General features: G+C 34.9%; 1 protein-coding gene across 1 annotated transcript in view; it reads left to right on the top strand.

Moving 5' to 3' along the window:
* CFAP47 (cilia and flagella associated protein 47) overlaps window positions 1–15,351 on the top strand; it is a gene marked incomplete at both ends in the record, with an annotated part of 263,453 nt that overhangs the window by 181,756 nt on the left and 66,346 nt on the right. The window contains 3 exon segments of the mRNA XM_079549119.1: window positions 4,744–4,919; window positions 7,127–7,234; window positions 12,025–12,136. Of these exon segments, the coding sequence (XP_079405245.1) occupies window positions 4,744–4,919; window positions 7,127–7,234; window positions 12,025–12,136 (396 nt within the window).

Here is a 15,351-nt window from a genome sequence, read left to right as displayed (position 1 = left end):
TTTATGCAGTGGATAGGCCAACTAAACTGATCACAAAAAATGCCAATCTTCAGTACAGAGGTTGGTGAAAAGTAGCTGTAACTGATAGTTTTTTTTCATGTCACACTGGTGAACCTGAAAAAGAAATCTGCTTGTGTTCTCAGAAGGGAGGACAAGTATTCAGAGGTGGCCTTGGATTTGTGGTGAAAACCATGTTGTTAACACAATGATGTTTTAGTTGTTACTAAGAGTGTTCATGCAGAGTCAAGGGCTTTTCTCAGACTGCCTGTTAGTGACTAGGCTGGAGCGCTCAAGAAGCTGGGAGCAGACACAACCAGGACAGCTGTCAAAGGCTAACCAAAGGAGTGTTTCAAACCATATGATGTCATACTCAACAGTAAAACTGAAGGAGTTGGCTAGGGGTTACTACCATTGCTCAGGGACTGACTAGGCATCAGCTGGCTAGTGGAGAGAAATTGCATTGTGTGTTCCTTTTTTTACATTTGATATTGGGTTGCTGGGTTTTTTTCCCTTCATTTTCATTTCCCCTCCTGTCTCCCCCCTTTCCTGTTAATCTGTCTTTATCTCAGCCCCTGAGTTTTGTAACTTTTGCCCTTCCAATTCTTTTCTACCTATCCAGCTCCAGGCAGGGCACATGGACTGTGTGGTACATAGATGCTTGCCAGCATTAAACTTCTACAGGGTCGCAGGATAGAACAGTTTTTTGGTCTCCTCCTTTCCTTCAATTTCAGACGTTTTTAGTAGTCATCTACTACAATGCATTTTTTTCCATTTTGTTTGCTTGCAACACTGTCTAGTCTCTATTAAGAGGATAATGGTGTAGAATCTTGTAGTCGATGAGGGTTCACTTATTGCAATAATTTATGAACTAATAGTCTCTGTAATCTGTTTTAATGCATTATCACTTAGACACTTAATGCCCATTTCAGCTATCAGAAATTCAATTTAGTGTGACTTTAACATGTAAATTTATATGCAAATTTACACCTGGAACTCATTACAGAATCACAGAATTATAGGGACTGGAAGGGAAAACTAGAGATTATCTTGTCCAACCCCCCTAACAAACCAGGCTCCCTAGACCAGGCTGCACAGGTAGGTGTCCAGGCAGGTCTTGAACGTCTCCAGAGAAGGAGAATCCACAACCTCCTAGGTCCGCCTGTTCCAGTGCTCCGTCACCCTCACTGTGAAGAAGTTCTTACGTACGTTTGTGCAGAACATCCAACGCTTCAGATTGTGGATGTTTCCTCTTGTTCTACCACCATGCACCACTGAAAACAGTCTGGCCTTGTCCATTTGCCTCTTGCACTTTAGATATTTATAGACATTGATGAGATCCCCTCTGAACCACCTTTTCTCGAGGCTGAACAGACCCAGGTCATTCATCCTTTCCTTGTAATAGAGGTGCTCCAGGCCCTTCACCATCTTCGTGGCCCTCCGCTGGACTCTTTCCAACAGATCCCTGTCTTTTTTGTACTGGGGAGCCCAGAACTGGACGCAGTACTCCAGATGAGGTCTCACCAGGGCAGAGTAGAGGGGGAGGATCACCCCCCTGGACCTGCTGGCCACGCTCTTTTTAATGCACCCCAGGATGCCATTGGCCCTCTTGGCCATGAGGGCGCACTGCTGGCTCATGGCCAACCTGTCGTCCACCAGGACACCCAGGTCCTTCTCTGCAGAGCTCCTCTCCAGCAGCTCATCCCCCAGCCTGTATTGGTGCATGCAGTTATTCCTCCCTAGGTACGAAACTCTGCTCTTGCTCCTGTTAAGCCTCATCTGGTTCCCCTCTGACCAGTAACACCAATTATGGTATTAACTTCTAATGTTAGATGTCTTATGCATAGTTTGGTTTTTTTTTTTCCCTTCTAGTTAATTTCTTGTACTGCAGTTGTGATAAGAATGGATTCAAAACAATACATAATTTACATAAGATGCTTACTTCTGCCACTTCAGGTGGTTAAATTTTTTTGTTGTTGTTGATAAACAGTTTGTGCCTTTTTGCAAACTGATATTTTTTAAGGCAAAATGTGTGAAATAAAAAACGAAGACACAGGAGCATGATAATGTTGATGTCTGTCAACATACAAGGAAAAAAGAGGGTTGTCTTGGCAACCAGTTTACATCACAGAGAGGGGAAAAAAATTAATGTAGGCATATGGCAAGTTAGGTGATTCACTTGATGAAGATCCATTCCATTAACCTACAAGTCAGTAGGAAACTGAAGGACTCAGCTCTTCCAGCATAGGAGGCTAAGGTCTTCCATTGGTCTGAATGATCACTGGGAGAAGTATCAAATGGAGAGTAGAAATGTGGATCTGGATTAGAAGATTTTGTGGAGGGGATGAGCAGTGGAGAGGAGAGGTGTGCACTCGAGGCATATTGTACAAGCAGTCCAAGAGCCACTTCTGATTTCTACAACTAATTCAAAAATTTGGGTTAAATTTTTTTCAGTACAGCACAGAAACTCTGACATTAACAGTGCTGAGGCACCTTTTGAGCTTCTTTTATTCCAAGAAAGGGAATCAAGTAGTAATTAAGTGTCAATTTAAGGTTGTAGGAAAAGGGAACTCTATCTTAACTTCCTCATAGTAAGTTACAGATATGCTGATGATGACATTGATAGCTATTTTTTCATTGTTACTGCCAGCTTTGGAAGTTCAACCTTTGAGTAAGCAACATTCCTGCTTGTCATGAGGGACAGCCAAGAGAAAGAATATGCTTGGTTTTTGTCAGTCTAAAAGAGTGAGGATTTGGACAAGTAAATGCTTTATCTTTATCTCTTTATCTGCTTTATCTCCCCAGGCTTGTCAAAATAATATTCTAATCACTTATCTACAAATATTTTCTTCTGTGGCAATAGCCTGGGAAATACATTCACCTTATGGTTTGCACTTTGGGAACTGCCTATGTTATGGCTACTTCACATTTCTTCTGATATAAGGTCTTTTCATGAAAAAGAATGCTATCGGCCATTGGATGGATATTTTGTGATTTAACCTACTGGTATGCATCCATAACAAGGATTTGGAAGAATCAATTAAGCCCTGGAAATATACACTATGTACACGCTCTATTAATACATACGTGTGTACTCTTATCACCATCCATACAATAACAGATCATTGAAATACTTACTGGAATTTCAAGCAAATTTCCCAGGAAATTCCAGGAAATCTATTTCTTGGGAATTCATTTGACACTGGCAAGTGAAAGCTGCTTTCCACTCAGACCATTTTAGCAATATAGTATCTCCTTTGACTAAGAAGCTAGAATTCTTAGTATGTTTTAGTTCTATATGTCCTTTCTCGTGGTAAAGTAATTTTTCAACAAGGTACAAGTGTTTTACTATAAAATTGTTATGAACCCTTTAGTAATAAAATGGTAGATACACTTAGAATTTTGTTTGCAACAGTAAAAACTGTTAATCTGAGCTTTAAAATATTTTATTAAAAATTTAAATCCCATCATACTTATGCAAGGCACTCGGAGGATTTAAACTGTTAGTGTAATCTTATCTGTAGAATATTGAATGTATTTTGTGTGTGTTTCTGCAGTCGTTTTCTATAAATGTAAATATATGGGAATTCACCAAATCATATGCAGGCTTAAAGCTGTGTGAGGGGTTGTAAAGTATTTCATGTTCAATTTTTTTTTTATATTAGTAATTTTGCTTGTGCCTTTTTCTCCTTCCATATAGCAGTTCTAATTATTTACTTTTCAATTAGTACATACGGCAAATTTTTGCTGTGAGAATCTAATCACGGCATATTTAAAATACAAAAAAGAACAAAAAACAAAAACCAACCAACCAAACAAAAAAAACCCCACCCTAACAATATAAAATATACATTTTGAAATAATCTTGATTAGAACAATTAAATAGACCAAAATGGCAATAGAAATAGAGATACGTAAAAGTATACACATACATTTAGTTTGGGATTCTGTGTATTTTATACAACATCAGGAACATATCCTGAATTGTGACACTAAACTTCCTTCATTAATATATTTTTTCTTGCTTGCAGTATTAAAGTATGTTACTATTTACATACAATAGGTTTCATAGGATGGATTTACGTTGTTACTTTAGAGAAGGGAAGGGAGAAAGGAATCACTGGAAACAATGGAAATATAGCAGTTTCAAAAGCAGTTGGTGGATGTATGTGGACTGAGCTGCTTCTGCCTAATTATTGTCCATCTTAAAGATGCTCTATGTAAAAAATCTGTGTGCGTTTACCTTATCAGGCCATACTGACTCCCATATTTTGTAATAACTGCTTTTGCCTGAATATGAAATAAAAGCTTTTTTACTGTGAGAGTGACTGAGCATTGCTGTGTACTGCCCAGAAAGGTTGTAGCCTCCACCTCTGGAGATATTCAGAAGCTACCTGGACACAGTCCAGGAGACCCTGCTTGAGCAAGGATGTTGATGCAGACTGTGTAGAAAGACTTGAACTTTTCCTTATTTATGTAATTAAAGAGGAAATTGGAAGATTGACTGAATTGTGTCTTACTGTAACTTCTTTTTTTGGGGTTAGTTCAGACATGTAACAAAAGTGTAGCGTGTTCTTGCATAAGTGCAAATCATGTATATATAAATCATGTGTGTATCCTGTATTTGTTTGAGAGACATCTTTGTGTAATCCCTCAAAATTCATTTTGTGTGGGTCTTAAAATGTTTTTACTTTTTTTTTTTTTTTTTTTTAAAACTACTTGCTTATTTTTATTTTTCCTTCCTAGGATACTGTTGGAATTCATATTCCTGTCACTAATCCTGCAGATGAAGTTCTTGAGTTGAATGTAGTGCTGGAGAGTCAGTCTCTTTCTGGACAAAAAACTTTCACACTTTTGCCAAAACAATTACATTTTTATCAAGTAGAGTTTTCCCCAGCTGTTGTTGGCACTTCACATGAAAGGTAAGTTATAGAGTTTTGAAACTTGTGGTAGTTGTACCTCTTGTACTAATAAGTGAATTGATATAGATATCATTTGGACCTTTGGTGTAGATATCACCCTAAAAAAAGTTGTAACAAATGAAATTAAAAATGTGTCCAACTTTAAATATTTAGTATACATATAAACAGCCTTCCTCTGGGAGGAAAATCTGAATATGGAATAACTCCTACTTACTCTATTTCAACATAATTCAGTGAACAATGATTTGAATATTTGCTTAATATTAGAGTTCACCTCTGAGATCTTTAGACAACTTGTTGATTTTTGTAATTTTATAAGCTCAATATGTTGATGAACATGATTTCATTTTACTTATCAGAAGGAACTGAATTGTAACAATACAACTGAAGACAGGTTAAGAACTCTTTTAACAGTTTTTACATAAATCCACTTAGCTTCAAAAATTTCCATTAATTACAAGTGATGTACTTAATGAATATGGAAAGGTTTTAAATTAAAACTGCTTAATTACATTGGAAATCCAGAAGAGGCTGGGTAGTGTGATAATTATGAATACAAAGACAGATGACAGCTTGGTTTTAGTTTCATCTAAACCAATTCAGCAAGTAGCTGGAGAGCACTTGTTTTCCTGGAATTTGCCTACTATTTAAAGGGCTGATAGAAAAACAGTCCCATACTTTCCAGTTATATCAACCAATTAGCAAAAATATAGGCTTTGCTGGATGGGAGCAGAGTCTTTGCAAAGGGAGACAGATGACTGACGATTAGAGTCCTAATATCCTGAGAGCCAAAATGCATGTGTTTCAAAGTCTTTGTTCAGTTTGAGTCTATTGATTTTTCCAAAGACCAGAATAATGGCAGATATCATTGCACAATACAGTTTTCAAGCAATACCAGTTTATAGAAATGACTACTGTTATCTCTATAGTCTTGTTTTTTCCTTTTTTTTTCTCCTGAGCAGAGTTGTAGAAATAAAAGTATTCTGAAGGTGCAAATTAGACTAGACACCTGTTTTTCATGCCATGCATTATTTCCAGTATTTTTCAAATTATATATATGGTAGTATTTCCAAATAATACCATAAAAATCTGTTTAAGCTGATGAAACTTTGGGATAGATGTCAGTTGATTGGTAGGGTGGGACTAACGGAAATATGTGCAAAAATGACATAAAGCACACAGGTACATATTCAATACAATTATGTTATTTTGTACTTGTAAGAGCTCCCAAGGAGCTTTTACTTTATGTACAGCCATACTATGATCTTTCTTTTCCATAAATGTGTTATGATTCCCTTGCTGTGGTACCATCTGGGAAGAAGAATGTTGCAGAAGTATTTCTGGCAGCTGTACCTTTACAACTGGATGATACTTTTCTAAGCTGGTTTATGCTCCCTTTAAAGTCTCTGCTTGGTACAGAGGACAGTCTGGAAATTCACATTTGTGAAACAGACACCATTCTCTCTCATTTAGAACAAGTAAACTGGTCCTTAGTGTACTGTGAATTTGCACAGTGTATAGTTTTAATATGCTCACAATGCTTTACTTTAATTTTATTATGGCTCCTACTCCAAAAAGGAAAAAAAAAAACAAAAAAAAAAAACAACCACCCCAATAAAAACAGTATGCAGTAGATAAGGAGTGCATTAGAATGATTGTCACAGAAACATACTGCTATATGTATCTCACCTACAACTCTTAGTCATCACCACATGTGATTGTATATAAAAACAATATGTTGAATATTCCTTAGAAGCATCTCTCTTTTCTGTGTTCATGTAAATGCATCTGTATCTATTTCTCAGTTTTCATCACTAGATGAAAAATTAAAATGAATGAATACTGTTTCTATTTATTTTTTTTTTTAATTCAAAATGGCAAAAAGAAAACACTCTAGCATTAAGAGGAAATCAAAGCTTGCTTTTGTAAGTTAGAAGTTCAAACTTTTAGAGTTATACCTTAGCATAGTTTTCTTTTTTATAAAGTTGTGAAAGATGAAGAAGACTTTTTCTTGCATCGGTAATTGGGAATATAATTGGTTATTGATAGATGAATTCCTATACTGATAAGTAGCATTATGAGAAAACTGCTGATGAAAGAATTCACTATGTTGAATTTGTTACTTTTTCCTGTGTTTTTCGTCTCTGCATTTTTATTTGTCTGTACAAAAGCTTTGTCACACATCAATCTTATGTATCTGTTTTTAGTGTCATATTCCAATCAGATGTGGTTGGAGAGTTTTGGTATGCATTGAAGTTGACTGTAGAGAAACCATTACCAACTGATCTACCTGAGATAGTATGTGAGCTTGGAAAGTAAGTATGTAGTTCATTATGTTTAACCTGGTCACCTGTTTGAGTAAGTCATGGAAGACACGTGAAGAGTATACATGAAAAAGCCACAGTAGTGCTGTGTATGTATCATAGTATTTTGCAGATAATTTTCATATATGGAATCAAAATCACCTGGATTAGCAAAGGCACTAAAGGTCATCAAGTCCAACCATGACGTAACACTATCAACTCCACCACTAAGCCACGTCCCTAAGTGCCATGACTACACAGCACCTCCATGGGTGGTGACACAGCCAATTCTCTGGGTGGCCTGTTCCAATGCCTAACCAACCTCTCTGTGAAGAAATTCTTTCTGACACCTAATCTAAACCTTCTCCTAAAATACAAAATGAAATTTTACCTGACTACATTTTTGTGAGTGAATATATAAAATGAATGAAATAAAAAAATTACTGCAGGTCATATATTTTGATAAGTTCATTTAATTCACAGATCTGAGAACTTTTTTTTATTATATTGCATGAAGATAACGAATTACAGAAATTTCAACTTTAATTAATCCATTGTTTGTATATGATACAAAAACCAGAACTAACTGGCAATTATTTTTTATGTTTTTCTTAGAAAATCACTAGGGCTGTCTATCTCCTATTCTGGGCTTACTAGAGTAGAAATCAAATTTTTTCTCTACTACATAGGCTAAAAATGTTAGGAATTTGAACTAACTTATCATCCTTTCATTTTAACAGGCATTCATAATTTTCTTTAATATGCCCTACCTGTGAACTGCATGCACAAGTAGTCTCACCAAAAGTGGCAAGTTATCATTTACTACTCCAAACAAAATATGTGTTGGAAAGGGTTGGTTCCATTAAATACAACATTTGCTTGCTGGAAATATCATATAAAAATCACTGAATTTCATGTTTTATTTTTTCAAAGAATATTTCTTTCAACTTAACAAATAGATACATGTTGTAAATCCTATACTTGTAAATTAACTCATGTCAATTTGCCATAGGCAGACAGCAGTGGAAGAGCAAAGAAATTCTTGTTTATAGAATCATAAAATGGTTTGGGTTAGAAGGGACCTTTAAGATCACCTAGTCCAACCCCTCTGTTGTAGGCAGGGACACCTCCCAGAGACCAGGTTGCACAAAACCCCATCCAGCTTGGCCTTGAATGCTTCCAAGGTAGGGAAATCTGCAGTTGCTCTGGGCAACCTGTTCCTGTGTCTCACCACCCTCACAGTAAATAATTTCTTCCTAATATCTGGTCTAAATCTACCCTCTTCCAGTTAAAAGCCATTTCTCCTTGTCCTGTTGCTAAGTGCTCTTACAAAGAGTTCCTCCCCAGCATTCCTGTAGGTCCCCCTCAGGTACTGGTACGCCGCTATAAGGTCTCTCCAGAGCCTTGTCTTCTCCAGGCTGTAGTCCCAGCTCCCTCAGGCTGTCCCCACAGTGGAGGTGCTCCAGCCCTTTGATCATCTTTTTGGCCCTCCTCTGGACCTGCTTCAACAGCTCCATGTCCTTCTTCTGCTGGGGGCTCCCAAACTGGATTCAATACTCCAGGTACTCTCACGAGAGCAGAGTAGAGGGGTACGCTTCTCTTGATGCAAACCAGGGTAGGATTGCAAGCCCAAAAGGTTGTTTGATTATTAATGGCAGCAATAACAGTCACATATAAAAGCACACAAGCAGCAGTCTTTTTGTGTATGTTTTTATATACATATTATAAAACAGTAAAACAAAAATGGCAAGCCTTCTTTTGTTTCTGTCATCTATCATATTCTTCATTTCATGATGTTTCGACTTTTTTGTTAATTCCTTCTTTGGTCTCCTCATTTCAGAAATTTACTTCTATGGTATCATCAGCACATTTTTTACTTTTTGAAGTGGAAAATAGTGAACAATGACATTTCATCATGGCAATAATGTTCCACTCAAATTACTGTGATTTTCTCTGCTTGCTGAAAGGATAAACTGAGTGCTGATAAGATTATCCAAGTAAATTGGCTGTATTAATGCATGCTGAATAGGTAAAAGCAATATGGGCAGAAGCTAAGTTTTGTAGTACATTTGGTTCAAAGTAAACTAGAACTTTCTACATTGTCTGCTTAACAAAGATATGCATTTGTTTTGTTTTGGGTGAGTTTACTTCGTTGCCATGCTTCTGAAGACACAGACTGTGAATAATAAATTTCATAAAATGCTTGAAACCCTTCTGGTTGATGGAGATTTCTTCTACTTTAAAGGATTTTGATTCTGCTACTTTTTCCTCAATACTGAAGGAGCATTATCATATCTAAATACCCTTTTAAGAATAATGGTTTGGGTTATTTTTCTTTATGTGCTCACTGTATTCTTTTTGTTATCTATCTGAAAAAATTAGTAAGTGCCCTTGAAACATCACTTGGAACTTAATTAGAAGTAAAAAACTATGACCCTTACTATCGATTTCTAATCATTTTTTGAAGGAGAAAAGAAAATATCTAGATTTTATCTTTTAGTCCTTTTTCAGATAACATAATATGGGTTTTGTTTCTATCACGTTACATTTAGCATGTCCTTAGCATATGATTTTAAGCAAGTAAATCCTCTGCTTGATTTTTTCAATCTTCATTTATTCGTTTTGTTATAGTCTACAAAGAGGAGTAATTGAAGACGACAATCAGTTAAATTAAGTTCTTTAGTGTGTTGCGCAACAACTTATGCTAGAATTAGCATAACCACGGTGTTCAGTGTGTGGAGTGGAAGGGTTTCTTATAGTTTTGATTACTTGGAGAACCTCTACTAGTCAAATAGTTGCTGACGATAATCTCAGATAGTGCAACATAGATTTACTTTTTGCAAATTAAATATTACTTACAAAAGAGGCCACACAAAAAAGTAAAAGCTATAGATGAACATGGGAAATTACAGGTGAATATGAAGTTCTTTTCTGACAGCTTCCTGACTTTTCTGTACTCTCTGTTTTTGAGCTCTTCCTGATACAACATTTTGATAGTGTAGACAAAAACAAATCTGCCACTCAGCTGCTAAGCATCCATGTCTTAAAGTTGTCAATAATCCCACAGGCACCAATACATCACTTCATATACTGGAAGAAGCCCACCTGCAGACAACAAGCTTGAGGACCTGAAATTACATTTATAATTCTTGGCTGAAATGCCTTCATTTCTGAATGTTGTTTATATAAATATATGTATATATATTTTTCTTTTCCTGATTTGTCTATGATTAACTGAGTCATTTATTCCAGAGGATAAATATGTGGAGTAATCTGGCAGTTGACCTGCCATAGCTAGAGGGAATATCCATTAGCCAGATAAATTACCACGAACCCAATATATGTATCTCATTTTTCAAATTTTTGTTTACTGTTTTCACTGATTCACCTTGTATCTCTTTCGTACCTCCCTTGGTGTTATAACCAGAATGTGATTTATGGTCATATTTATATATAATATAATATAGTATAGTATAGTATAGTATAATATAATATAATATAATATAATATAATATAATATAATATAATATAATATAATATAATATAATATAATATAATATAATATAATATAATATAATATAATATAATATAATATAATATAATATAATATAATATAATTAATATATATATTAATTGTGCACCCTATTTGAAGTATCTTTTGTTGGTTTCTTTCCTTATTAGAAAATGAAGGACCACCTATTAGATGGAATGCCAGCTGATTCAAAACATAATATTAACACAGTCAGCTTACTGCAATCATTGTGAACTGCCACATAATTCATTAAAATACATAATCTACATGTATAATTGATATATAATTATGCTGTAATGATCAGTTCAACAACTGTATGAAATGAAATGGATTTTGATTCAATACAGAAGAAGAGAGGACAGCAATTAGCACCTCCATTCAAATAGAGGTTTATTTTTTTTGAGATCTGTGTTAAATGATGACCAAAAGTGATGACTGCCTAATGGCTGTAAATCACAAGCCATTGACTGAACCACTTAATTGTAAGATTCTCATGTAAGCCATCCATTAGATCAGAAGGTGGGATAGGTATCGTTATTTGATTATCTTTTAATTTCTTTCCAGAGCATTTTTTATGAAGCAGACTGAGTCCATGTATAGACTATTTAATAATAAGGCATACTTCAAATGATTTTCCTTTTCGGAGCCTTTTTTTTTCTTGGTGGCTCTAGCATTCTAAATTAACTATTTGATTAAAATGTTTCGATCCAAAGTTAGATGTATAGAAATTAAGAAAGAATAGTTATAAATGAATGTGCAAATTAGGGCTTAGAAATAAATGGGAAGATACCAGAGGCAGTGTGATTCATTTAATCACCCTTCTATCTAGAAGTTAGGCAACAATTTCAAGATATGAAATCTGAGTTGCTACTGTAGTCAAAGAAAAGTGATTTCACATCTTACTGACTTACATTAGGTTGATACCAGTTGTTTCTGAAAATGTTTTTCTTCCAGCTAAGCACTGAAGAAGCTAGACAGCCCCTTTAATCAACTAACTTAATTCAAATTCCTGGAAACTGAAGTTGAGTGAGAACAACTTCAGCCCTTAATGATCGCCAAGAATTAGAGTAGTTATTGCTACTGTTTTTACTGTGATTAATCATTTATGATATTAAGTACGTGTCTGCACTAGTGGTGAAATACTATTGCAATAAAGGATAATTCTTAGTTTTAAAGGAACTTATTTATAAAAAAAAAAGAGATTAATTAATAATAGAATGAAGCAGGTTTGTAATTATTAATAGCCATTGTATACATATATTTTTTCCAGGTGGGTTCATCTCTACATACCTCTTTTTAATCCTACACATGAAACTCTGAAACTAGAAATTGCTAACAGCAATCCTAGCAATTTTTCAACTGAGACCGATCCAAAGCATCATGTAAGTAGACTGAAAAAAAAATAAATAAATAAAAGGCAACTGAGAAGATTTTACAAAAGTAATTCCAGAAACTTTTCTGGTAAAAGGCATTGAACTGTTTATCATACCCATACCGTAGAAGGAATACACAGGATAATCTCAAAGATTAGAGATATTACAGACATGTATTCTATGGATTTTGTTCTTTAAAGATGAAAGCTAATACAAAAAGGAAAAAAAGTTGTGTGGTTTTTTTTTTTTTTTTTTTTTAATGCTTTGTGGTATGGATTTACAGAGGGCTGCATTGGCTATTGGTAGCCAATAATATCCAGAAAACATTTGAAGGAGGTATTGTAAACAAAGCAGCTGTATTATAACAGGATAACTAGATAAATATTTAGATGAGAAGGTAAAATACTAATGTTGGATAAGATGTATCTTTGACCTTGAAAGGAGTAACTGAGAATTGTATGGGTGGACTGAATTTTCATATTTTCTTTGAATTTGGCTAGAGTGCTAGGTGGTTGGGACCCTGAATTTATAACATTAATTACTGCAATTGGTTACTGCTTAATAGTAACCAGTAATTTTTTTGTGTATATGGCATTGCTATTTAAATCATAGAATAAGTATTATGATGAAATAAAAATATGTATTTGTTATCAGAGACAGTTTAAGACATCTTTGCAATTTTATAAAGGATGTCAGAAGGCTACATCTTTAGATGAACACAAACTGATTTTTCTGAATGATATACACTGTGTTCATGGTGCAAACTACTTATCTCCCAGAAAGAAACACCATGTGTAGTAATGAATAAGCCAAGGAAAGAAAAAGGTCTTCCAGAGAACTCCCTGAATATTAACTTTATGTCCTTTTGTTTGATGAGGAGATGAGAAAAGGAAAGACAGGTGTGGAAACTCTAGCGCAAAGGAATATGGGAAACCTCTTACTAGCATAAGAATATAGAACATTTATTGAGAAAAAAAGGAAACTGAAGGAACTTTCTGTGGAAGGAAAGAAATGGCAATTATATCTGTTTTAGACATAAGTATTCTATCTATAAATAAAAACGATACAGGCAATAAATACACCAGGTACTTTTGTGCAAACTGATAAAAGGGTCAGAGGAATCAGACGTTGATATTGTAATAATGTCCTAAAATAAAGCTGGGAAGGTAGGAGAGTGATACACTAAAGCCATAATATGTATGTTTTTGGCTTTTGGAAAATGAACAGCTTTTGGTGTCAAATATAGTAGCCTTAAAGACAACAGCTGAAGAGAATCATACTTAATTATTGAATTGCATATGTTTTGCATTCATAGTATGTGAAGTGCTTATTTTACTCCATCTCTTATGTTATGATTATTAACACATTTTCAAATATTATGTCAGTCTTGACGTATGGTATTAATAATCATTTCATCATTTGACATAGGAAGTAATGACTAAGAAACATAATGGATGAAAACTATATTAATCATCTAGGAGAACTGTACATGTCATATTTAGGTCACTAGCCTAAGAAGTGGAGTAGATTTAATTATAGTGACTTTTGATTCATGTGGATTGCATGTGACCTTGTCCAGGAAATTAAAAAGTAAAATATCCTCTGTTCAGGTTTCCTAATTTATTACTAGAGATTTGCATATCACCAGTAACTGCATTGCATTGTTTAGGAAAAGACATTCAACATTAACAGCAGCAATTTTTTTTCCTTTACTTTCTAATAGAATATTCAGTAATAAATACATAAGGGCTGCTCTGAAAGTAATGTCTCCTATTTTATGATGTTGTCCCACTGCCTTAGAGGCAGATGGTGGTGGTATGGCAGTAAAGGTTGAACCTTCCCACCGATATCTCATTACATTTTGTTGCTGAAGTAGAGATGGCAGCAGACACAATGGTGTCTGACATAGAAGCGTATGTGAAGCAATTGTGTGTTGTTGAATTCCTCCACATGGAAAAAAATGGCACCCACTGACATTCATTAATGCTTGCTGAATGTTGATGGAGACTGAACAGTGGATGTGGGCTCAATGATGGTATGTTTCAGCAGTTGCGCCAGCAACACTGGGTCACCTACACTGGTGAACATTTTTACAAGCATGTCATGTAGACACTTGCTCATGGCTGGCAAAAATGCATAGCTCATAGTGACTGCATTGAAAAATAGAGTTTTATAGCTGAGAATTTGCACTATCAAATAGTGTTCATGTGCTCTTTGTATCAGTTTTACTTTCCATGGAAATAAATAAAAGATATTACTTTTGGGGTGACCTGTGTAGTTTATGCATTGAATTTTTGAAATGTTCTTTTTGAGTTAGTTTTTCTTCCAGTTAAAGGATAGTTTTGGACAATACACTCTAAGGAACTGCCTAATATTCATTTTGTGTATCTGTCATTTTACCTTATTTTATTCCATTGCAGGCCCATGTTTGGAGAGCTATTGAAAGTTCTTTCAATTTTTATGTTGAAGGTGGAGGGTGGGGTTTAAGTACCTGTTTTTTCCCCTGAATGTGTCGCATGGTAGGTTTAGGATAGCCTTGTCTATTCTAGATTCCCAAAGATTACTTCTTGTTCTTATAAACTGTGACCTGTGTTTCAGATATTGGTTCATAGTAATCAGAAATAGGTCACAGAATGTGTCTTTTTACTTTTAGTTCTATTTCTACCTCTTTGTGAAACTCAATAGTTTCCTATCTTAATTATTCAAATTTCTGTTTTTCTAAACCATGCTTTCATTTAAACATAAGCATTCTGAGGCTAAGCTGGTTTGGAGGGATCCTTAGATGAAACACAACCATAAGAACAAATTATTTGAACAACGGTTGAAAGATGGGATTGTCCAATAGAAAATGTGTGAAGAGAATTAGTAGAGTCATTTTAGAATTCTGTGTAGTTCAGTACTTTCAGTATTTCATATTTTTTGTTATGTCATTTCTGATACAGAACCATGGACTGGGCTGTCAGTCTCAAGTTGAGCTGTGTTAGATGAGCGAAGTTAAAAAAAGTGTGAGAGAAAAATCTGTATTTCCTAGAGATTGCCTAAAACCTAATTTTGACTAATATTTCTTATTTAAACACATTTATTTTAAGTACTGACTTCATTAATGATACTCTTTCCTGATACCCAAATGAATTATCCTCAAGTATTCCTGAACTTTCAGGTTCTTCATGAAGTCTAAAAAAAATCTGAAATCTTTCAGTCTCTTGACAGTTTCATGTAACTAG

Source organism: Tetrao urogallus, assembly GCF_951394365.1.
Source record: "Tetrao urogallus genome assembly, chromosome: 1".
Classification (NCBI taxonomy): Eukaryota; Metazoa; Chordata; class Aves; order Galliformes; family Phasianidae; genus Tetrao; species Tetrao urogallus.
Note: the sequence above shows the minus strand (reverse complement) of the source record. Positions and strands in the feature narration are given on the sequence as shown.